The following is a 24,845-nucleotide window of genomic DNA, read 5'->3' as shown; positions in this document are numbered from 1 at the left end:
CTCTATAGTCTCTCCACGTACATAAGGGGGAGAGGCTGCAGTGAAAGAACACTGGGATTCCCTTAGAGAGATGTGAATAAAAAACACACATATTCTATGATGACTCGATTAATCTAAGGTGACAATCCCAACATATTCTGGGGGAAAACTGGCTGAATAATGTATCGAGGGTGGTGTGCTCACACCAGGACAGCACTCAAAAAAGCCATTTCTTTCTATCGCCTTAAAAAAAAAGACAAAGAAAAAAAACTGCTGAGAGAAAAACAAATTGTTTGGGTGAGCTTAGTACAGATGGTTTACTGAACATGTTGTGATTTTCTCTAATCAAGCATAAAGTAAGCACATTAAGTTAGATTAAGCAATTTGACTAAGAGATTATTTGCATCTCAGAGACTGAGCGTTTTTCATTGATATTTAAAACCCCAAAGTATCCAAGCATGTTCATGCAAATAATGATACAGCGCGGCGGCATTAAAAGGCCTGGTTCTATAGCGTAATGAGGATAAGCACAAAGTGATTTACAACAGGAACAGAAGTAATTATGCTGACCGTTTATCTCCACAATAAAGTGTAATTGCTGTCTTTATTTGCACATCAAACACTAAAATATGCTCTCCACTTCTAAAGAAAAACAATAGTATTAACACAAATAGTAGTCTAATTAGGGGCAAGTAGACAGGGAGGTTCAGGCTCTAGCAGACCCTTTTAAATATGGCAAACAAAGACCCTCAGTGACTAGAAAGCAGACAGAGTTTATCATAAATTGTATTAAACAAAAATAATGGCTTGTTAGTCGTATAACCAATTACAAAGGCATAGAGGCTGCACCGAGGTAGTCACAGTTTACCGTACGCAGTGTGTAATTGAGCCTCACGCATTGTCCCGCCCCCCCGTTTTGCCGTCTAATCCACAAGGAGCAGGTGTTGCGCACTAATCCTGGCCTTTCAGCTATGCTCTAATTATATATTGATGACCTGGCAATCATCACAATGAATGTGATCGTAGATATGAACAGAGACCGGTGATTGCGCGTCTGAGAAAGACACAGAAATGGAAAGAATGTGTTGAAATCCTAATGAAACATCTGCAGAAAATGATTTTAAATAAAAGTAGAATTTGCAAAACAACTCCAACATATCCCCAACTGCACTTCAACAGCACACAACTGCATGCTGCATGCAAGACAGCAGTGCTCGTTTTGTCTGAGTAACAGATTCACAGCTCCACAAAATCAAATTGGCCACTTGGGTAACTCTGCCACAATTTGTCCAGATGTTTCCACTCCTGCTTAGTTGCAACTATTAAGCATAACAGGCATGTCCAGAGTCCTGATCAGCAAAATTTAAACGAACCTTGTGAGAATATCATAACATATTTTCAATATGGTTTTTATAAATTGAAGCCGAAGATGTTCAAAACCAACCCAAATGGATCAGATGGTAGACATACTGCCAAGCATTACGTTGTTTATAATGTTCAATATTAGTGATCTTAAGGGTAGAAAAAGGCCAAATAAAAGCAAATCAAAGTCTTTGGAGGTTGGGTTGGGGTTAGAATTTTATTTTAATTTAGATTTTTTTTCCTTTATGTGTAAAATGTGTAAACACAAAGTGAATATAATGTTCAGATAATTCACATTTTCAGTCCAAAAGTATTGTACATTATATTAGTTATAACATGTTCCATAAGCTATCATGAGTCAGTTCCCAAAAAGGTTTCACTATGTGTGAACCTGCAGTAGTTTACGTGATTGACATGACTCAGTCTCTTGCTGGCTCTGGGTATTCTGTAACCCAACAATCGCATCTGTGAAAGCAGCAGACTGAAAAACAGACTCCTCACAGCTCCGAGCTCTTGGTTTGTGTTTGTCACGACAATACCCTTTGTGTTTCACTGAACTGACTGAACATCTTGCAGATTCTATTTCAGTATGTTCCTGCCACATAGCTGGATAGGAAAACCTAAGTAACCTGCCTTTAGCCTGGACAAAGCTAATGTCCCGGAAAATACAAAAAGTGATCTCATCTCTTTATTTTCCTCAAGTCAGTCTGCGGTAGTGGTGCATATATCTGTGTGTAGTGAACAGGGGGAGGGGGAAGTTTTCACTGCACAAAGGAGTGCCCTTAACCTTTACGCCCAACTAAAAGTACATGAAGTGCAAAGTAAGACTGAAGTATTTGTACAAGTATGAGAAAAATGGACTCAGAGGCATGTCATGCATTCACCACAACCTCAATTATCCCACTGGTATGAAAACCACAATGAATGTCCAGCAGCTGAAGTAACTACATTGGTTCACTTAAATGCTACGTGGCACAATTCTGTATTTGAATAGCAGTGGTTGGATGAATCATTTTCCTATTTAAGCAAGCCTGTCTCCACAAAATTCCAATTTTATAGAACTAAATTGCATTCTCAGTTAAGTGGGTAATAGGGAAAACGTATTTTCTGTTTCATTACATTTGTTTCTGATGTATCGCCAATACATTTCCAAACTATGTGTGTTTTCCATTAATTCTAGTGCTTTATCGTTGTTCCTTTTAAGCCAACCATTCATATAATATAATCGTCATCCTGGCAAGCCGGAAAATGGAGGGAAATATTTAACCATGAAGTGAAAGAGTCATATTTTAAACCAAACCTTGACATTTGTCCAAACCCAACTGAGTAATATTGGTATGTAGACTCCATTGAGAAAGTGTCAACCAAAGCCAAATATTTTCTAAAACTTAACAATGAAGTCGTGAAGGATGCGTCCTGACTTACACCTCCATCCTCCCTCCTTACTTTCTTTGCAGCGCTTTCAAACTGGAAGCCTTTCTTACAATGTCATTGGCGAGAAAATGCATCAGCTTTAAATGGAATTATGTTTCTGTCAAAATTTAAATGAAAGCTCTGTTTCGTTGTATGGGAGTGACAAGGTTGCATTAAATGATGGAACAGGAGGTGACGGAACTTTTTTTAAAAGTCTTGACGTGTATCTATAAATATTTCCTTGGTGTTGTGCCAAAGGCTGTTGCAGTACTGTAGGTAAAGGCAGTTAACTGTTCAAACTGTGGAACACTATGACGCGCCCTTCTCTTTATCTAAGGATCAATAATTTTCACCACACTTGATACACTGGGACACTGAAAGACTCATATATCAATTTGCTCCCCTGGTGACAACCACTATTGTTTGAGCTCAGTAGCAGTCAGGGCTAAAGGTGTTTGAAGATTCATCATAGTAAAGCCTGGTGCTACATGCTTGGGGGGCGTCTGGACTGTTAGCCCACTGCTGCGCTAACCTTGACTGAAATGCTACTGCCTTCCAGGTGTAATTAACAAACTAAAAATTATATATATATATATATATACGACTCTGGTAGGTGCAAGGTTGTTCAGCTGTAATTACGGAAACACATTCTGACCCTGCATTTGTAAACATGTCATTTAACGGCCAGTTCAACCTCCTGCTGGATGTTCAGCCGGTAAATACAGACAAAAAGAAATTAAGAAACAGACACAAAGAAAGGGAAAGCCTTGAAACGGGCTAACTACACAAAATGTTAATGTAGAGGAATGAAGCAACAGAGAGCATGATTGAACTAATGACAAGCTTGGTGGAGAGAAACAGTGTGAGGGATTGAATTAACTTTAAGGAGTGAAGCTAATGAGTCCTTGGTGACCAAGGAAAAACACTCACGTCGGCTGGCTCATCTCATTAATTCTTTAAACCTTACACATTTAACATTTTCTAGAGATGCCTCCAAGCCCTTTGAATCCCCGGCAAAGCAGCAGACATTGGACCTGGTATTTTGCTCAGGAGGAAGGCGCACACCGCTCTACGAGGGCTCGTCATCCTGGATGAGATGAGAGACCTTTAAACAGACATGGTATTCAGCATTGACACTCTATATGTTATCTGTTTGCCATCATTTCAGCTCTGTCAAATCTTTTAATGTCATGTCAAGGCTGCTCTGTGGCCAGTTTAGAGTCTGAAAACAACATAATAAAGCGGCGAGAGCAAAGAGACCAGAGTACGTGCTGAACAAGTTTGAAGTGGCTCACTTTGTTCATCCTCACACTGACTCCGGCGCACTTGTCACTTTATTTTATATCTGGATGAGCTTTGTATGGTTGACTTTGGGTCAAGTTTAGAGACAAGGCAGAGGAGTGAAGAGGAGGAGGCAGTGAAAGGTCATTGTTTCCTCACAAAAGAGCGCACTTTACATCACATGAATGATTGGTCTGAGGACTTGTAACAACAAAAGGGCATCAAGTGATGGAAGGGTAAGGAGCGCTTTGTGCTGGAGTGCCTCCTGATAGTGACACTCTCGGAAAAAGTCTCAAGTTTTTATCAATATCCTGTTCAAATAAAGAGTTTTTAATAAATCCTCTCAAGATGCAACAACGAAAATACAAAACCCATTTTGCACACAATTACCATCAAACAACCTGATAGCTGATACTGTGCCTTAGTCTGCGTCGCACTATTTGATATTTCAGGTCATATTATTAAGAGCTTATGGTGCCAATGTGAAGTCGCTATCATCAACCTTTCTTTTGCACGGTCTTAAGACTGTACTCTTAATGTGAGGTTTGTAATAAATCAAAGAGCTTGTCATAACAATTACTGTGACTCTACGTATATATCGCAGAGGCTATAAGTTGAAGCTGGAGTGCTGCCCGGGCCAGTACTTGCCGCACACTCACACACTTGCTGGCAGGATATTCAATATTCTTAGTTTTATGAATCAATTTACTTCCCGACTAGATGACAAAAAATGATATTCAGGCTCATCTGAAGAGAAAATATCGCATGTATACAGCTGCTCTAAAAGTTACTGTACTTCAGTGAAGTGGCAATATCTAAAGGATTCTCCCTAAAGCATTGCATTCCTTTACCGCTGGTGAATATGTTTGATTTCCCATCAAACCACTTGTTTGTTGAGCATTCCCGGAGGATAGCGTTTAAGGTCAAGCATACATTTAAGTGACTGATATGATTGCTTGCATCATCTGCCTATAGAGGGAGTTTTTTACATTGATTGCCTCATTCAAGTGGGTGTCAGCTTTCATTAAAACGCAATGATTTGCCAGCTTTTAGGGTGAATCCACCTTGGCAGCGCAGCACATAAAAGAATGCTAAATTGACTTCATTTTAATAAAAACCCCTTCAGTAACACTCGTTTCTGATTTCCTATAAGCTGTTGCTCAATATGCAGAGGGTTGAGAGGCTCCTCACTCGCTTCAGGCAACAGTAGATACAAATCATGAATTTGCAGAGACAAGATAAAAGCTAGGAGACAGCATTCTCATTTATGGACACACTGATTTCCCACTGCTGTTGTAGGAAGCGTTCTGTCAATGGGAAAATACACCCTCTGTCTCTCAGTCTCGCTCCCTCTTTCCTCTCTTCACATAAGCAGGCTGCCTCCTATACAACCAGATAGACATCTCTTCAATCTGATTAAATGCTTTTAGATTTAGCTCATAGTCAGAATAAGCAATGGAACCTATAGAAAGCGAGCTCTGTCTTCCCAATAGAGATCTACTCTTCAAGTGAGTAAGGCTTTATGTGTTGTGTCTGGCACCTGTCAGCGGGTCCGCAGAAGCAGCAGCTTAGATAAATTAAACATGTTATGCTTCATTTGAGCAACTGGGTTTTTATCCCCTCGTGAATTTTAGATGTTTTTTTTTTTCCTAAAGTGAAAAACTACAAAATAAAATAACAACCTGAAATGAAAAAGGACAAGGAAAACATACATATTTAACAATGTGTAGATACCAAGGTCTGTTGTCTTAACAGAGTCAAATTTAATTCCACCCAGACGATCAATAACGGAACAACTGTTGATAAAGTATAGCGCCTTGACGATTGCAAATGTTATCATGTTTCTGAGCAGCACTCCTCTTCCACGAGGGAACCTTACGCTTTCTTGGCTCTTCTGCTTCGGATTAAATTTGTTCTTCGGCGAAGCCAAAGAAAGCGGATTATATATTTATTTGTTTGTCTATCTTTTTCTGACCCTGACCAAACAAAGCTAGACAGACGGGTGATTATGTTGTTTGCTTTCCCATTCACAAACATGAATGAATATAAAGGCAAATGCTCAGAAAAGATGGGATCTTATTATGTGCCATTTGTATGGTTTCTGTGTGACAGAAGAGAAGAGATGAAACACATTTAGAGGGATAATTGCTTTGGTCAATAACGCTGGGTTGCCTGTTTTACATTCCATTATGGGGAGGACGGGCTCTGGCCCTTTTCATCACGGAGAGATAAATAAAAGGACGGTGATGCCAGAAGAGACCCATATCCCAGGTAAATGAGAGCTTTATGAGGAAGATTAGTGCAAATCCCTCACACACAGAGCATCGGCACATGTGGGGCGAGAGAGGCTTTCGGATACAGGCTTGGCTACCTCCATCTCACAAATTCCCCCAGCAATCGATCAAAGCCCCAAATCACAGCTGCACACACAGAGAGGAAGGAGTAGGTGAGAGCGAATGACAGCCTGAATTGTAGGCTATTGCACTGATGAATGGGCATCCCTATCTGACACAGAGCCACCCATTCGTACTCTCTGGATACAAATATGCACATAAGGCGCATGCATATGTGTACACACGATCCCTCACTCCGAGATGCACAGTCACCCCGAAAGCAGACTATATACAGTATTGCAAGGAAACAGAGCATCTGTGAAATAGTATTTTGATTGTATAAATAAGCTCTGGATGCCATCTGTAGTGAGAACTGCTCATTAAACTCTGTTAACCTGCAGTACTAATATCTGCAGGGAGAAGCCAGCGAGACAAACACACACCTGTTCCATTTAGGGGGAAAAGCATTTCTCATTCCCTCAATGAACATATAGCTCCTCCCCAAGCAGCAGCGAGAACACCCCGTCGCATACACACATGCACGCATTCGCACCAAGAAACATCAACAAAATGCAGATGGCACTCAAACACTCGTAGCGAACACCCATGAAGGTGAGGGAGGGGGGGAATTAGAGACGGCCGAGAAGTGGGTGCAGGTGATGGAGAGGCCGGGGGAGGAGATGAAGGAAGAAAAGAAAAGGAGGAGCAGAAGAGCTTCACCTGACACGCTCAAGTGCCGTGTGTGTCTGATCACGCTTCAGCGATTCCTGCACAGGTATACGGCGGTAAATACAGCCTCATTAATGGAGCCCCACATCACGTCTGTATACCAAACACCATCTGTATACACTCAGACACATGCATATTTCCGCTTTACCCTGGGAGAGCAGCACAAACGCACACACACACACACCGAGAATTTATTTATCTTTAATTTAAAACACAATCCAAATGACAACCCGCTGCGTCTGACAAAACGCCTCCTGTAACCCGCCCGCATCAAGAGCCATCAGCTGTGCGACTTTACTCTATTACACTACGGCACTCAGCAGTCCCAACAGAGGCAAGTATTAATATGTATTACATTACCAAAGCAACACTCGCAGCGGTGCAAAAACAATCCCAACAGTGTAATCCACACTACTTGAGAACGGCAGCATTTACTATTCTGAAATGCAGCGTGAAGTGGGAGAAGAAATAAGGGAGGAAAAACAGTCGGGCGACTGCTGGGCACGTACCGTTGGGGCTCTCCTCGTCAATGGTCACTATGGTTGCAGGGGGGCCTGGCCGGGACAGCTTACACTCTGCACGTGCAAAAAGAAAAAAAAATGAATCAACAGAAGAAACTTTGAATGCTTTATACATAGATTATGTCTCATGGAAGCATATGACTGCAGATGTGAAAAGGGGGGAAACTGAAATAGCAATTCCACTGAAATGACATTGCCCTACAATCTTCTCAGATAATGTTCAATCAGATATTGATTTGAGGCCCAATGAGGTAACGGTATCCAGTATTTTATCTGAAGAAAACTTTAGGTTGGCAACTGACAACTAAAGTAGCTAATTTTATTTACAAGGTAGTTCAAACTGCTGCTGTCAGCATGCACTCATACGTCTGATAAAAATGTCACGAAGGCCTTTTTTTTTTTTAACAGAATGAGACCTTCAATTCTTAAGTACTTAAACAGAATATTGAATGAAGAAGAGCATTGCCTGGATTTTGCAGACAGTAATTTTAGAACAACAATGCATTAAAAGAAAGTTGAAATAGAATCAATAACAGTAAAAAAATATATATAATCGCTTCTGAGGAAATAAACCTCCAAGTTTCATTTTAGTGTCTGTCGTATCATGAGCTGTCACACTGATGCATCATTGTACGGCAGGTGGCATCAATGGCTGCTGCCACAGAGACATCAACAGGAATGGACTGCGCGGTATTGACACCAGACAAACGGGGTGGTGAAAGCATGTGGCAACATCACAAGCAAGAGCACTGACGAGAGGCGGCTTCACAGATGGAGGTCACAGCAGCTAGATGGTACGAGCACATGGGACACAGGTAATGGCAGCTTGACAGACAGCACCAGATGGGGCAGCAGGAGAGGTGGAGAGGAGGAGACAGGAGAAAGGGAAGAATCTAGTCCAAAGGAATGGATGCTGCAGAGGCAACGGAGCCGTACAGCTGATGTGAGGAAAGTTCAGGATTAAATGTCTTTCAAACGGGGAAGAGCGGTAAAAAATGGAGAGAAAACAAGGGTGTAGTAACACAGAAGGAAACAGATAACAGATGCTTGCCCTCTTACCCTCATACTGCCAGTCTGAAGGAGTCAGAGGTTAATGTAGCCAAAGGGAAGCAGAGCAGAGGCATGAAAGGAAAAACAAAAAAAAAAAAGAAGAAGCATGAAACGGTTAAGGAACAGCTCTGAAGTTAAGGGGAAGAAGAGAAAAACACCATCATTAAAACGAAGAGGCATGAAAACACAAGGAAGAAGAGAGAGACAGTTTTAGGGAGGATATGCTGAAGAGGCCTCCACTAGAGAAATGGTGGATGTTAGTGAACCACACAGTTATTTTTTTATTTATTCTTTTTTACAGACACGGCCAGCGGATCTCATCTAACTGCCAGTAGCTGCTGGCTGACATTATTTCACAAGAGAAGTAGTGAGGTGCATTGTGAATTTGAATCAAGTTAACACTTTGTGTCTGTGAAGGAAGTGGTAACATGTTCTGGAAAGAGGAATAAAAAAGAGAAGCAATACAATCGCTGCTGTGGCTCAAGCGGTAGAGCAGGTTGTTTTATTCATCTACGAGTTGGCGGTTCAGTCCTTGGCTGCTCCTGTCCACGTGCTGAAGACACTAAACCTCGAGTTGGACCTGGCATAGCAGCTCTGCCCCTTTTGGTACATTAATGCGTAGATTATTCATAAACCGCTACAGTAAAAAGGTGCTTTATACGTGCATTTAATGTACTGTTTACATGCCATAACCCACCCATTAGTATTTGTTTCCATATCTCCTTTTCAAATCGCTCTGCCTCCATCTTACAACATAGGGAACCTCACGCCTGTTGCCGTCAGGTGGTGTCTTCTTACATTACGTGTAATCAGAGATGGACAGAATGACACCACATCAACAGTCAGCGCTCTAGTGTTCCACACCTGCCTTCTGTTGCCTGACTTTAGTTGTGCAACTGTGCACCTGTTGGCAGGTGCAAAACAGAGGATAGTTTTTCTATTAAATATGCATGCCCATGAGCCTTCACTAATGTGGCATTTTAAAAGTGCATATTAATCAGACATAAAAAAATAATAAAATAAAACGTTATAAAGTGATGTTAGTTCAGTTTTAATCATGTCTGTTTCTAAAGTGTAGATACACACAATAATTAGCAATTAAATGGCAATGAAAACCTGAGGCTACAGTAGGGAACATTTCATGCAAATCAGTAATTGCAATTCAGTTGCTTGTTCATTCCAATATAAATTAGTGTCATGATCTGGACTTTTTTTTTAATTACATGTTTATGTAGAGCTGAAATGTACATCCATGCAAAGCATCCATGTCGTTCCTCCCTGCATGACGTTCACTGTAAAGATCAGTTCTCAGTACAAGACAGTATGTAAAAGACATACACAATCTGTCCTGATCCAAAGTCCTTGAGGAATAATTATCAACACATGCACATCTCGCACTCGTAAGTCCTACGGTGTAGTCACCATTAATTTTCAGAGTTCCGTGATTTTATAGCAATTAGGAAACCTGTACCCGTCTGCTGAGGAGATAGGGTTTCCTTTAATAGCGACAAAATGAACAGAGCAAGTGGGTCACACCTCGCAATCTGAGACATAAACAACAAGCAACATCAAAATCAGTATGCAAATCTGCTCTGAGAGAATATACTCTGTGTGAAGTAGAAGTAGAAGAGTGTGTGCCCTTGTGTGCGTGCGCCTGTGTGTGTGTGTGTGTGTGTGTGGTATAAAACTTACTTGCACTCATTTTGAGAAGCTTTTTAAGGGATCACAGACAGTCTGTTTTGTTAGTTTTGCATATGTGTGTTCAGGCAGATGTGTGTATGTGTTTCTCTGCCTGTGCATGTGTGTGTGTGTGTGTGTGTCTGGTGTGTGTGTGTGTAGCTTTAAGGGGTAGTTGCAGCAGTGGGAGAAAAAGACGTGAAGAGCCTTGTTTGAAGACAAAAGGCTGAACCAAGCCGAGATAAAGAATAGCACCTGCATTTGCAGTGATAATGGCCCGATCCCGCGATCAGAGCACCAACATATGTTGCACTCAAATGCATGTGAATACAAACACATGCGCACAAAAACTCAAAGGGACCAAGTCTGCTCAGAGTCGTGTTCGAGACAAAAACTGAAATGATCCCAACTTCTTGCCACAGTTACACCTTTTAGCAGCGGGTGATATTTTCTAATGACATTTTACATCGAGCTTGCCTTTCATTTAATAAGCCTCCCACTGTAATGACAGAATATAAAAGACGCTTTCTCGCCAATTCACTACTCCCGTGGCTCGTTGGATTTATACGTGAATGTGCCAAATAGTTCTATCATATGTTCTGTGCACCCCCGCCTGCAACGCCCCCTCAAAATAATAAGGGAGGATAAACCAGGCAGCTTCGAGCACAGGCATAATTAACAAATTTGGTCAAGAAACTACTTCCACGGTCATCCATCAATTGTAAAACACCACAATCTTGATTTAGGATGCATAAAGATATGTATAGAACAATACATGAATATGATAATTTGATGCATTAGGTTTGTTTTAAGCGGCAGTAGTTACATTATCTTAAGTATACATCTCTGACACGTAGAGTTACAAAGAAAATGGCAGACAAGGGAAGAATTGTAAACATTCTGTGAGCTGCTTCCTTGTAAAGATATGCGCTGTTTATAGATGGTAACCAGTCTGTATTATAACAGAGTAAAATAGGAGCTGAGCTATCAGATTTATTGAGGTCTTAAGCCACTTAACAACACTTACGTGTGTTTTTAGTGGTAACCAGATTTTATAACAATAACAATAAAAGCATCTCATCAATCTTATTTTGGGGTACATTTAATGGTTATATTGAAAAAAGGCTGGTAAATGCTTGTGTGTATCAATACAGTACTCACGCTTTCATTAGAAAGAGCTAGAGCTACATTTTCCATACAAATCAATATTGTTTTAAAAAGAGGAAGCCAGTGGTGCAACACCAGGTGCAAAAGATCGCAGTTTTCTTCTGCATATTTAACTTTTGCTTGTTGATTTTCTAGCTGGCAAAAATTCCAATCACTATTTGTTGGATTCTGTCACTGGTTGAGTGAGATTATGTTTGACGATACTTAAAAGATTGACTGTTTATGACCACACAGTGAAAAAATGAAGTTTGGTAAGCTGTGAAACACTGCTAGCGTCTGTGTCAGAGGGAATACAGGGATGTAAACTGTTTGGACAGAGGTTTCTAATCAAGCTTCAGCTCCTGTTTGTCATTAAATGTACACATAATGTTGGGCATAGTTGTCATACAAATAGAATACTGATAGTAAGGTGGAGTGCACTGGGTTAGATGGGTTTAGATAGGAAATTTAAACTCTTTTGGCATAGAGGAGAAACACTACATATCTGTGACGTTTATAGTTGTCATACTGGGACACCTACAAGATTACATGAGTTGCATGTTCACCAAATGGTTGAGGAAATAAAAGCAAGGCTCACAGAATTAAGTCAGATTAATATGGGTGGATTGTTTACACTCTAACGACTCTGATCAGCCTCACATTGCACAAACACTGCAGATGTTCATGCAAGAACTACGAAAGAACATTATTCGGCTGGACTGGAATCAGAAACTCAAAACGAGAGGAATCATATCAGCAAGAAGCAGCACTTGATCACTAATAGGTAATCAGGGCACACTTCAGAGGCTTCATCCAAAGACAATCAAAATATTCTCGTTTTGACCTTGGGGTAATTTGCTTTCACCTAAAGAGATCTTCTCATTAATCAACCTAACAATGTTGACTTGAAGCCGTAAAACTTCAATTACAAAATTATTACTGTTTGACTCACAGAGGAATCAGGTGGGAATCAAATGATTGCAAGCAAATCTCAATCAATTTGTAGAAGTGCTTGTGATTGAACAAAACAACAGTTTTTCCCGCTAAACCCTAACATTTAGCAAAAGGGTAGAAAGCTGAGCTGAATTTATCAGACAACGCAAATACAGCAATGAAGTGCGTAACTCTTGGGCACTTTTAATGCCTTACATTATCTTCTAATGCAAAATATTTCAAATTAACAGTGATAATGGCTCAATAAATCAGTGTTGACATTCATTTTGGCATATAGAATAATTCGTGGGCTTGCAAAGGGTGTCTCCATACTTCTGTGTAGCATAAGAAAATGAAACCTTTCATATGCATCATCAACATACTGTTTACTTTTTTCCTATACATTATAATTTTCAGATGAGACCGTTTGCAGACAACCTCCTGCTGCATCGGAAGCAATTCAGGTGTTGACAAGGCAGCTCACTGACTGCTACATTGCCGAAGCTACAAGGCAGTGATGAGATGAATTCTGCTCACTGACATTTAACTTCGAAAGGCATTTTTACCTGCCACTCGATTCAATAGCCTGGGCTTTCCCGTGGCTTCATCTGCAGAAGCACCTTTTTAGCAACCGATAAATCAAAGTGTTGCTCGCTGGGAGTGGAGATCTCAAAAAAAAAACAGACTTTAAAGGACAACTACCCTAACAAGCAATGTTGTCCAGGACGCTGCACTGTCTCAATCAATCTGGCAGACCTTTACAAGAAACCTATAAAGCATCAGAAGCATCTTATTTAGATAACCAAGAAATGCAAATCATCTCACAAACTGCCGTGAAACACGCTTGTCCTCTCTCGATGTGGGCAGTCATTTAAAAGTGTCAAAGAAAGCGAGCATCAAAAAAAAAGAGAGGAAGAGAGGAAAAATTATCGAGAAAGGGCAAAAGCAATGAAGAGGAAAGTAGGAACTCATTTCTCATCCTTGAGATGGATGGCAAGCTGCCAACTCAACACAAGGTTCCTCTTATCATAAAATGCTTCACACTGTATGTCCATATGCAATCATAAACGACTCCGACCTTTCATATAAATATCAGACGCTATGTGATGATAAGGAAAAGCCGAACGTAGCCGATGGAAAGTTATTCTGGCAAGGACATGAAAATCGTGATGAGATCATTTCTCTTCATTTAGCCCCAGAACCAGTGATCCACCTAGGGCAGGAATGTTTGGATTGACTGCTGACCTCTGCTTTTACCAGCTTTCATTGAAAAAAAAAAAAAAAGGTTGGAGGTTAAACTTATGTCTAATCCCTGGAGTGGCAGACAGCCCAGAGCAGGGGTGAGTGGAGAGAGAGGGCAAACATGAACATTGGTTTAATTTCTCAGTTGGATTAGCGGAGTTTATTTTGCATGGATCGATGTCCAGTGGGCCAGAAGGGCATTCTGGGACAGCTCTACTTGGGCCTAGTAAAGGATGGCGAGAGGGACAAAAGGCAGCTGTCCAGTTGCACACATTGCCTGGTAATGACTGCTTATGGGCAGACAGCAGGTCAGAGCAGATGAGCAGTCTGTATTATCATCAGCAGGGTTCAGGCCAGGTGTCCACGGGGGTTGGCTGTTGAAGCTTTGCATTACCATTCACATTATACAGCAATAAATAAATTCTAATTGTTGTAATTGCAGGGGCTGCACGGTGGCTCAGTTGTTAACATCGTCGCCTCATAGCTAGAAGATCTCGGGCGTTGTTCGTGTCCTGGGTAGGACACCTGGGATCTTTTTGTGTGGAGTTTGCATGTTCATGTGCAGCGTGGGTTCTCTCTGGGTTCACCAGCTTCCTCTCACAGTCCAAAGACATGCTAAGGTTGATTCTACATTGTCCATAGGTGTGAATGTGAGTGTGCTTGGTTGTCTCTCTGTGTAGCTCTACAGCAGACTGGCAACCTGTCCAGGGTGTCCCCTGTCTTCGCCCTGAGTCGGCTGGGATAAATTCCAGATCCCCCGACACCCTAGTGAGGATTAAGTGGTGTATAGATAATAGATGGATGGATGGATGGATGTTGTAATTCCAGCCTTCATTCAAATTACGTGCCACCTAATTCTAACTTGATGCACAGTCATCAGCTAGCCCATAGGTGCTACATTTTACATTTTCACACTAAGCTCCAACTTTCCATCTAAACCTGATGCAGTTCACGTTGAACGAGCACTTGATCAGTGCAAAAAGCACTAAGTGGTCAAAAACAGCAGTCGTTTCCGCGACTAAAATTGCAGATTTGTCCACTAATGTTCTTATTGTAAATTCCAGTTCACCAAGTTCACCACAATCACACATTTCATACCATTTTATTACTTCAGTCTTGTGTGATTTACATCTACCTGTCAGCGCTGTTTCAAACACGTTACTAGAAAAGGTGCCAAGTTGTCAACGTTTTCAAGGATATCAGCATTGTGATCAGTTTTAGCAGTCAAAGACATCGTGTTACTCTATTGTCGGGCAGAAGAGGAAACACAATACAACAAAAGAAAACCGTATCTTTATGAAATGTCATTAAAATACATGGTACAGTACCTGACACAATTATGAAGGTTGTCTTTCTAGAGTCAATGCTGATATCTTTGATGCACACTGCATTTCATATGCCGCAAGACATACTAATCTGAACACAACTAATATATATTGTGTATACGGTTTTTCATGATGTTGTTTATTGTAACATGGGACTGATTATTTGAGAACTACCAGACATGTGCAAAAGAGAAGCTCAGTCATCATTGGTTAATAAAAATGTAACATAGGATTGAACCCATTCTTACCAAGAACTTTATTCCTTACAAACTTAAACCATGGTTACACGTTTTCAAATGTGCAAAAGCAGGAATGCAAAAATAAAAATAAATAATTCTTACATTCAGATATATGTAAGATTGTTTTTTCTTTGTAGTAAGATCATTCCTGCAGCTTTGATTTGATGCCAATACTCTACACAGATCTCATAGCAGCTAACTCTGATTCTAATTCAGTTCATTCTGACCCAACTTAATGCCAAACAACAGTTTGTGGACAACCCAACTTGCAGCGCCGCCTCACACAATAACCATCAGCCATTCACTCTTCTGTTATAGTACATGAGAGAGAGAAAAAAAAAAGATGTGGAGACATGCTGCGCTATGTGCTACTTGCTGTGTGCCTATGTCGAGCACAAGAAATGTAGTGGTAGTCTCTGATTCTCTCCAAATCTCTACCTCTTCCCTTAGACATCATTAGAAAATAAGGGTCTCTCTGCAGGGCTCCTTGCAGTAATTGTGTGTATGTTTTTATTTCTAAGGGTCACAAGTTGGGATACATGTATGGAATGAAAAGAAAATGGGACACAGGCAGCGGAGAAAGAAATAGCAGATTGTAAAAGTGAAGAAGAAAGCCGGAGAGACAGAGGTGGAAATGAATTTCTGCCCCATTATGTAAATTATTAATGGCTAATAATGGATAATGAGTAAAGGGGACTACTTCACCGATGTGTAATCCCTTTTAGAGACTCTCTCCAGTCCTCTTCTTCACACTCCCCCCTCATTGCTGCCTACCTTTGCCTCCCTGTGAGGTTAACCACACAGACAGCGGGGCAAAGGTTGCAATCACACTCCCAGTGAATAGTTCAGCACGCACATGCTCACGCACTGAGCTCTAAGAAGGGCCTGTTGGTACAGACCCCAGGCAGCACAGGGCCCAGCCTTACCAAGAGTGGCCCCCCCCTCCCTTCTTGTGCTGCCCAGAGCCTGATTAGAGCCTACTGGCGAGCAGATTAAAACCCCTCCCCCGCCCCCCCGTCACTCCACTGCCTCCCCACTCCACAGGCTTCTGCTGCAGCCAGACACAGTCTGCACATCTGGCCCCTAATCAGTCAGACCCAAAAATAGACAAACAATTGTGGGTCAGAATAGTTGTGCAGATGGGAAGAGGAGGAAGGAGAGGTAACAGGCGCAGGGATGGAAAAAGTGTGAGAGGTACGCTGATGTCACTCTGCAGAAGCGTCCACGGGAATATTAACTCACGCACACCACACACACACAGACACACACAAGTACGGCTAAGCGTGTTTATGCATGCACGTGTATTTGTCTGACATCTGGATTGAAGGGATTTAGAGGTATGGACAGTGTACATCTGTCCACTGCGCTCTGGACTTAAGCTACGACCTTTCATTACCATTTGTTAAACTGCTGCACGCCAGTCTCACTCTCACAAGAATCGATGGACGCATGGATGGAGGTGCATCGCAGGGTCAAGATGCATGCGTACTGTCAAAACTGATATTTGTTGAAAGAGGCTATTGAAGCAACAATAAACCACCAGTCAGAGTCAGACGCTGCGAGGTAAGAAGGAGAGCATGAAAGGACGGCACATGGAAGAGAGGATTATTAATGAAAAATGCAGACAGAAAAAATGTGTTAAGGAAATGAATTAAGGGACAGAACACAGAGGGAATGTGGGAGGAGACACCGAGGACAGAAACAGAAGGGAACATTGTCTGAATTTTCTTTATGCTGTTCTCAATTAGTTGAGACTAATCAGCCATTTTTGTCTTGACAGATGCGGAAATTTTCAAAGTTCTTTTTCATGGGGAATGAGCCATTAGTCAATTACTGGAAAGTGACACACAGTGGCATTCATAAATAAGCTTTTGACTTTAATATGCAGTATAGCTTAAGAGCTTTCAGCATGGATGCATTCATTTGGGGCAGAACAATAACACTAAACCATATGGAGCTTTTGTCAATTAAATAAATTGATTAGTGGAAGAAATCACATGGTTTGTCAACGTCGGGAGCTATTTTCTCACACTCTGTCCAAAATCGCATTAACAAGAAATATAAGAACTGTAACATCTGTCTGTTAATTGAATGAAGACGAGCAAAATACTGTGATGCCACTGAAAAGTAAAGTCTTTGGCATAGCTCAGTGCCATCCAAAACTTCCAGTTGCTATTTTCGGTTTATGGACAGACAACAAACAAGTTGACAGAGTCAAAAGCCAAGGACGCCTTGAGGTGGGCAGAGCGGGGAGATTTATGAGTGTGAAGATGAGGGATGTGGTGTCGAGGGAGGTGGAAATCCCAGCTTGTATCAAAATCATCGGTGGTTACAGCGAGTGGCAAAGGGAGGAAACAACAGCACCCATATTTGCCCTCACCCTTCAGACCACAACAAGTCTAATATACTCTGTCTCACCCACTGCTCCGACTGTGACATTGTGGATCATTTGCTGGCAGACTGTGATCCAATCAGAGCTCATTTGCAGGCCTCATAATTATTTCTGTCTGAAACCAGTCAAATTACAGGCTGCAGACACATCCACAATCAGCAGAGAAAAGCTTTTTTGACACGGACAGAGGAATATGTCTGTCGATATATACGTATATATAAATATATATACACACAGAGACAGAAAATAGAGGTGTAAGGCTACGTATTTTCATCCAGAATCATTTGGTGCAGAATGTTTTATTTGGTATGAGGCCTATGTTTTTGGTACGAGACCCCATGTTTCGAGCAATTACAGTCAAAATAGTGTATTCATAGTGTATTCAGTGCATTCACACTCCTGTTACACATGGAACATTTTTTACTTTACTTTGTATAAGTCTAAAGTTAAAACTGCACTGCAGCCTTTACCGATTAATTTGAGTCAATGGTGACTATTGTACATATCTCATACTGATGTTAAACTTACATACAAGTCTTTAGTTACCTATTTTCTTCAAGCCAGCAGCAAATTATCTGCAAATGTTTCATGCATTTCCTTTGTTTTCTCTTCTGCACTGAATGTACCAAACAACAAAGCGCACACTGAACCGTGAATGTTGCGTACTGATGGTATGGATCAGTGATATTCCACAGGGTTTTTGCTGCCAAAACCTAACCACACACAGAGCTCAGGATGGGAATCCCCTGGTCCCTATCAAAGGATAATCCTGGCAGCAATGACATGTCTTATTTTTTTTTTTTCCCAAAGCAAATTAGTTGCATAAAAACACAAATTCAAGCAAACAGATCTGGACTTAAACACTGGAAATAGTGTGTGAGGTCTAATCTGATCACTCTAAAACTCAGAGATACATATTCTAACACCTAAAACTTTCAAACACCAAGTACTCACAAACTCTAGCAAACAGAAATCACAAATAAATCTGTAATTGCCACTTTGTGTGTACATTAAAATCCTTCTGCATGGCAGGCTGCACTTGAATTTACCGTGTCAACAACTATGCTTTCTTCCCTACACTGATGTGTGACTATTAGGAGGAGATACCTGGAAAAGAATGACACATAAGTAAGATTAGAACACAGCCGCTTTAGCAAACACATTTCCTGAAGCAGAAATAAATTTAAGTGAACCCAAAAGATCATTTGTTCTGTATGTTGAGACATATATAACATGTTTACACTTAAATGAACAGTACATTTGTGAACAAAAGTCATCATGAGTTGTCAAAGAAAGAAACCAAAAAAATAAAAGCAGATATATTGGGCGGGGGCTGTTGTTGAGCTCCACAGTTGTTATGTTTTGGATCAATGCTTTTGTCACTCCACACAACACTCAAGATCTATTAATGCGGTCAGAGCCTCGGTGTGAGACTTCATCCAAGAAGGAAACCACAAGGTTCTCCTCCAGAGGTTCAGTCAGTCATAAAGCAAAATTATTTCTCTACTGTTCTCTAGTAAGACTACAACATATAAACCCATGAAGCAAACTCTTAATTCCAGCTGCATAAGTAGAGGTACTGCTCTTATCTAAAAATGCTTTTACATTAATAAACCTGTCAAGGAAGCCTGGGAAGCAGGGCAGGGATGAAAAGAAAGAAGGAAATGGGGATGGGATAAAGGGAATTTGCTTTTGAAAAATATAGCATCTTAAAATTGACCTGAATTGCAATATTTGCCACACGGGCGGGAATTGAAGCATGCCTATGTGAGAGCCCAGCTTTCCCTCAGCACTACATTTAAAGACATGCCAGTCTAAGTTGGAATTCACTTTTAACTGGCACCTGCTACAAACTCAGTGAGTGGAAACTACAAATGCAAAAGATTCTCTCTGTAACGTGGGAACTTAAACATTAAGCTACAAGGAGAATCCTCTTGCTCTGATCACTGAACCGTGTAGGAAGAGAGTTGGATTTACATCTTTACCTCTCTTTAAATAATGACTCTTAAAAGTCATTATGCAAATGTGAGTACGAGGACAGCAAGAGCACTGTGATAGGGATTTGCACCGTAGCATTGTGCACAATATTGAGAGCTGACCTGAGGAACTGAACATCTTTATGCTTTTTTTTCTTCATCAAAATTGTTGAATTATGTACTAGCCTATACAAGATCTAATATTTCTTTTTGTATATTACTTTATGGAACAGATTAATACAATAATCAATAACTGTCAAGAGAATACAAACACTGAATTGTCATATAAATGGCTTTACAGGCAGAATTCACATCACAGAGAAGGAAAAACTGGTAACGTGCAAGACCTTTGAGCTAGAAAATCCGATTTTTTTCTTCTGGTTCAAGGGTTCTACTCGTCAGTTTGGCCCATAATCTACCAGTAACAATGGTGTGATGCTTTTCCACCATGCTGCTCTTTGGACACTGAAAAGAAACATGGCTTTTTCCACACTAGCAAGTTTCCTCTTGGCAGTGCAGCCACAGCTAACTGAAAAGGGAGAGGCCCGAGGGCGATGGCCTGAGCTCTGGATGCACATACCTTCTGTGTCCTGGCCCCAGCTGTGGGTTAGCAAAGAGAGGATTGCCATTCCTGTCCCCAGCCATCTGACGAGCCACCACCCCCGTCGCATCTTCTGTCAAGCGTTATTGCCTGCCCACCTGGACAAAAAAAAGAAAAAAGAAAAAAAAACAACACTAGAAAGGATTTTTCTTTCATGTCTCAGTGAGCCCTCTGGGCTTCACGCAACTACAGCTGTGACCAATACACAAGCTCACAAACACATGCACCTCTACCTACAGCATTATCATTTGGTCAGTGTTTTTAAAAAGCATATTAATCTCACAGTCCGACGTTGCTTATATAACAATAAGGCCCACTGGATTATGTGAATCAATGCATGCAGCTACTTCTGTTGTAAAAAATAAAGATTGTGTTTTATTTTACCATTTATGCAGACTTAAAAGGAATCATCATGAGCAATTATCTAATTTGCACGGCCATATATTAATACCTCACAGCTTCTAGTGGGCAAAATGAGGTTTCATTTTAGATCAAACCTTTTGTTGGAGGTTCCAGCCCAAGTAGCACCTACTGTCCCCTTAAAGACAATGTTTTATTGTTCAGAGAGTGTGATCAGTCTGTGCAAACACTGAGGAAGTTAACAAGCTGACTGGGTTGTAGCAAGGATTAAAATAAGAGCAGTGTGTTTCATTTTGGTGGAAATATGACAAAATACAAACACACTTTAAGAAGGGACACTTTCTTGAACCGTTCTGTAACTACTTATAATAACTCCAGCTGTTTTTACTTTAAGCTGACCCCAGCTTCCCTTCTTGGTCAAAGAGCCACTTGTTAAAGCACCTCTCTTCAATACTTTCCACAGACTAGATAAAATCAATTTCAGGTGGAATTTAAAGCATCCCTGTATCTCCAAAATCACAACCTGCAGCACAGACAATGAATGTATCGGCTCCATACATTATGACGGCGCCCGGAGCAAGCTGGCAAACGGGATTTATGGTAAATACACCTATTCAGGCTCTAGCGGAAATTACAAGCAAAGCACCGTGTACAGATTATACGTTGAGCCTTTTCGTGCAACTCACACACAGTTCCAAAAGCACGCAGCCACCACTGCGCGCTGGAGGAAGGCGAAGTGTCAGTGTGAGGAATAGAGGGGTTCTATCTGAGCTATTTGATGTCACACCTTCCTCACAAGGCTTATTCTCAGAGCAGGGCGATAAGCTGTGAAATCAGCTTTCATAGCATATGCTAAGGGGACAGGAGAGGACTCACAAGCATCAACGCTCTCATATCAAAGCACGTTTGACAAAATAAAATCTCTGCCTCACACTATCACCACCTCGTCATTTGTAATGATGATTCCCGTCTCCTTTTTGCTCAGTTTTGTCTTCGACGCACAGCGCCATATTTACTCGGGCGCTTTCTTCTGAACCTGCGCAAACCCACACCCCGAACACACTTTCCGCCGCTTTACCCAACGTACCCAAACAAGACACATCTTGCATGAACACTGTGGACAGCAGGAGACCACTGTGTTCTCTTGTCTTACAGTGCAACAACAAGAGCGATTTCACACTGGTTTCCCATTGACTCGCTGCCTTCTCATCTCTCCGGCTCCCAGTGGTGTTCCCTTTTGAAAAAGATTTGATTTCCCACATTTCGTACATCTATCTTTCTTAAGAGGACTGAGCGAGATTGCTTTGATCCCTTTCACATGAGAAAACTCAGACCTGCACAACCAGCCACCCTGAAGAGAGAAGTCATTTCTTTCCACAGCTTCCTCCAAATCTTCTCCTGGTTGACATGGGAACGCTGTATCTCATTTACATAGGCTAACAACGATGCTCCTTCAAACTTAATGAACAGGGAAACCGGAGAGATTGCTGACCGAGTGGTGAAAGAAAAATGGCTCCAGCAGCAGTCCTTTCATAGTGGCCCATGATTCACGCCATGAATAGAAATCCATATTTTCAGCGACAACACAAAGCTTTGATGAAACTCTCAGGGCAACAGTTCAATTCCACTCTGCTCTACCTTAATGCATATCATGTCACAGTAATTCAATCACCGCTCCCTTCTAGTTGAGCGGTTCAGCCGAATAAAAGTACTATATGTTTATACGGCATCTCCGCCATCCCGTCTCTTCGGGAGAGGAGGAAAAGTGACACAACTCCGGGGCTGGACAAGAAGGAGGAGATGGTGTTAAAAATAGTGCGGGGAGATGTGAATGAAGCAATCACAGATATGGATTACATAGAGAGTGAAGATGTAGTTCTTTACTCCCTAAGTGCAGGCGCTTTGCGCTCCCTGAAAGGGGAAGAAAACACCTCGTCTCTCTCTTTCTTCCTCTGTCTGTGTTCCTTCGATCGCCTCTCATCTGGCATTGAGCCCTTTTTCCACCTCTTCCTGTTCTTGTGCTTTGGTGTTGACAGATTGTCAGAAATGTCCCGATAACAGAAATCACAAGTTTAATCAACTCTTTTGTGCAAAATATGCGGCCAACAGGTGACACATAGTGGTACTCATAATTCACTACTAGTGCCAGCAGAAAGAGCGAATTATAACCACATAAATATTCACATCAAGTCTTGTAGCTGGTAGCATGGTCACAGTTAATAATAAATAGATGTCAGTGGAGGTTTATCCTTGAGTTTGGTCAAAAATGGCAAAAACAGTACAAATCAATTGCCAATTTGTATTCATCACGTATTGCTTTGCAGGGGGACTATGCAAACAATCAATTTTCAATTTCTCAGCATACCATCAGGAAGTAAATTTATTTTTGTCTGTTTTGTCAAAAAACAATGTTGCAATGTTTTGTCAGAAATTGACAAAAGACCGCCGTCTTTATATTTTTGCTTTGTTTCATAATTTAGTTTTTTGAACAAAAAAAAAAAGAGAAAGAGGTGTGAATACTGCTCAAAAGTGAAACGTCGAGTCTACTTTTGATTCCCAGGACTGTGAGCCAGTAGACCAGTAAAAGGAAGAGCTGTTCGTTTACGTGTTGTTGACGTGCGCCACCATTTACGTCATCATAATGGAAGAAGCCATACGAGCACCAGAGTAGCATGAAGACCAGGATTTTGTCACTATGCCCATTTCCATGGGAACTATAGTGTTTGTAGCCTCTGGGGTGAAAAGACTAACTGTGACTCAACGTGATGAACAATGCAAGTGCTGTAATAACTTCTCTCAACCCAGCTGTGCTCAAGAATATAGTCAATAATAACTTACATTTAACTTGAACACAGGTTGAGACATTTTCTAAGACGAGCAAGTCGACCTGTAAAGAACGGACCTCTATATACTCAGCAGCACAATCTTCAAGTCAAGCGCCATCTGCATGAAACAGTGCAGTGTTTTGCTGTAATGCATCTACTCAGTTCAAACTAAATGAATGTGCTTTTGCAATGGTCGCCACTCAAACAGTGGAGTGATTACACCTCACTGTTGTATTCCAGCTCTTAAGTGAAGGTGTTAACGCTGGTCCTCTTTGACTTGAAAGCAGTTTATAGTAAATTACTTTTGAGTGAGTCGCTCAACAGCATTAACAGCAGCGGTCCCTTATGTCTATCAGCACTCGGCTATACGCTTGAAATCTTTACTTTGCTGCACTAAACGTTGTAAATATGGAAATTGAAAACTTCAGTAACTAATTTTGGTAGTTTTTAGTCACTTTTTAAAATGACTGCTTCAGACATGAATTTGTATGACTAACATAAGGTCATCTTTAAGTCTCCGTCGATGCGTCTCGGTTCATGGCGGATTTTGGCAACCGTATATCTGATTTAACTTCAAACTTGGTTGGCGTATTGCTTGGGGCTAAAGGAACTGCAGTGTTGAGTTTGAAGTAGATGAGTAGTGGTCCATTTTGGGGTCCTCAGTGGGCCCTTAGTTGTATTAGGGCAGCAACTATGTCGCTCCTGTTGCCAGGCAACATCATCGGAGACAAGCGTAAGGACGAGTGACTAATTAAAGGAACAAAAAAAACAGAAGTGTATTCGTAAAGTTTAGGGCACCAGAACAGCTTCAGCTCATTGGTTCTTTAAGTCTCTAGAAAATCTACAGGAGGGATGAGCACTGTTCTTCAAAAAGATATTTAATTATGTGGTGTTTTGTTGATGGTAATGGAACGTCCTGTCTTACACGTTGGTCCAAAATCATAACTGGGTTAAGATCTGGGAAGGGCAAAGTCCACTGTGTATGATTCACACAATCTGCTGTACTCCTCTGAATGGGCATTAGGCATATATCATACTATCAGTATCTGAACAGGTACTGAAAATGACAACCTAATTACCACCAACAAAACCTGACAAATTATTAAATGAATTTCCTCAAAGTAGTAAGTGTTTAAGGGAATCTTGATAGCCCAAAGTTTTAGACTCGTACAACTGCAGTGTTGCTAACCACAGGACTTGTGTGGCACATCGTACCTCCGTTTCAGTTTTTCAGCCTACCTTCCTTCATTTCAATGTGCTAGACACAAATAACAAACACCATCCATCCATATATCATCAAACACATGCTCTAGACACAAACTTAAAAATAATCTTTGCTGAGAGCCATACAAATGCTTGATTTGTTTTCCAAATCAATAATACGATGCTGTTTAAGGACAAGTCTCACTGCATTCTTCAGAAGACGTATTAAATTCAAATGACCAGTTAAAGTACAACAGC

At 41.1% G+C, this 24,845-nt stretch overlaps 1 protein-coding gene across 1 annotated transcript in view; it reads right to left on the bottom strand.

The window, feature by feature from the left end:
* The window catches only part of LOC103355668 (protocadherin-15), a 212,537-nt gene that overhangs the window by 123,371 nt on the left and 64,321 nt on the right, over nucleotides 1–24,845 (bottom strand). Inside the window, exons 3-4 of the mRNA XM_008279539.1 lie at nucleotides 20,179–20,297; nucleotides 7,607–7,672 (exon numbers count right to left, since the gene is read on the bottom strand). Of these exons, the coding sequence (XP_008277761.1) occupies nucleotides 7,607–7,672; nucleotides 20,179–20,269 (157 nt within the window). The 5' untranslated portion in view covers nucleotides 20,270–20,297. The remainder of the gene's footprint in view (nucleotides 1–7,606; nucleotides 7,673–20,178; nucleotides 20,298–24,845) is intronic.

The sequence above is a fragment of the Stegastes partitus genome, unplaced genomic scaffold, assembly GCF_000690725.1.
Source record: "Stegastes partitus isolate 25-593 unplaced genomic scaffold, Stegastes_partitus-1.0.2 Scaffold163, whole genome shotgun sequence".
NCBI classification, from domain to species: domain Eukaryota; kingdom Metazoa; phylum Chordata; class Actinopteri; family Pomacentridae; genus Stegastes; species Stegastes partitus.
Note: the sequence above shows the minus strand (reverse complement) of the source record. Positions and strands in the feature narration are given on the sequence as shown.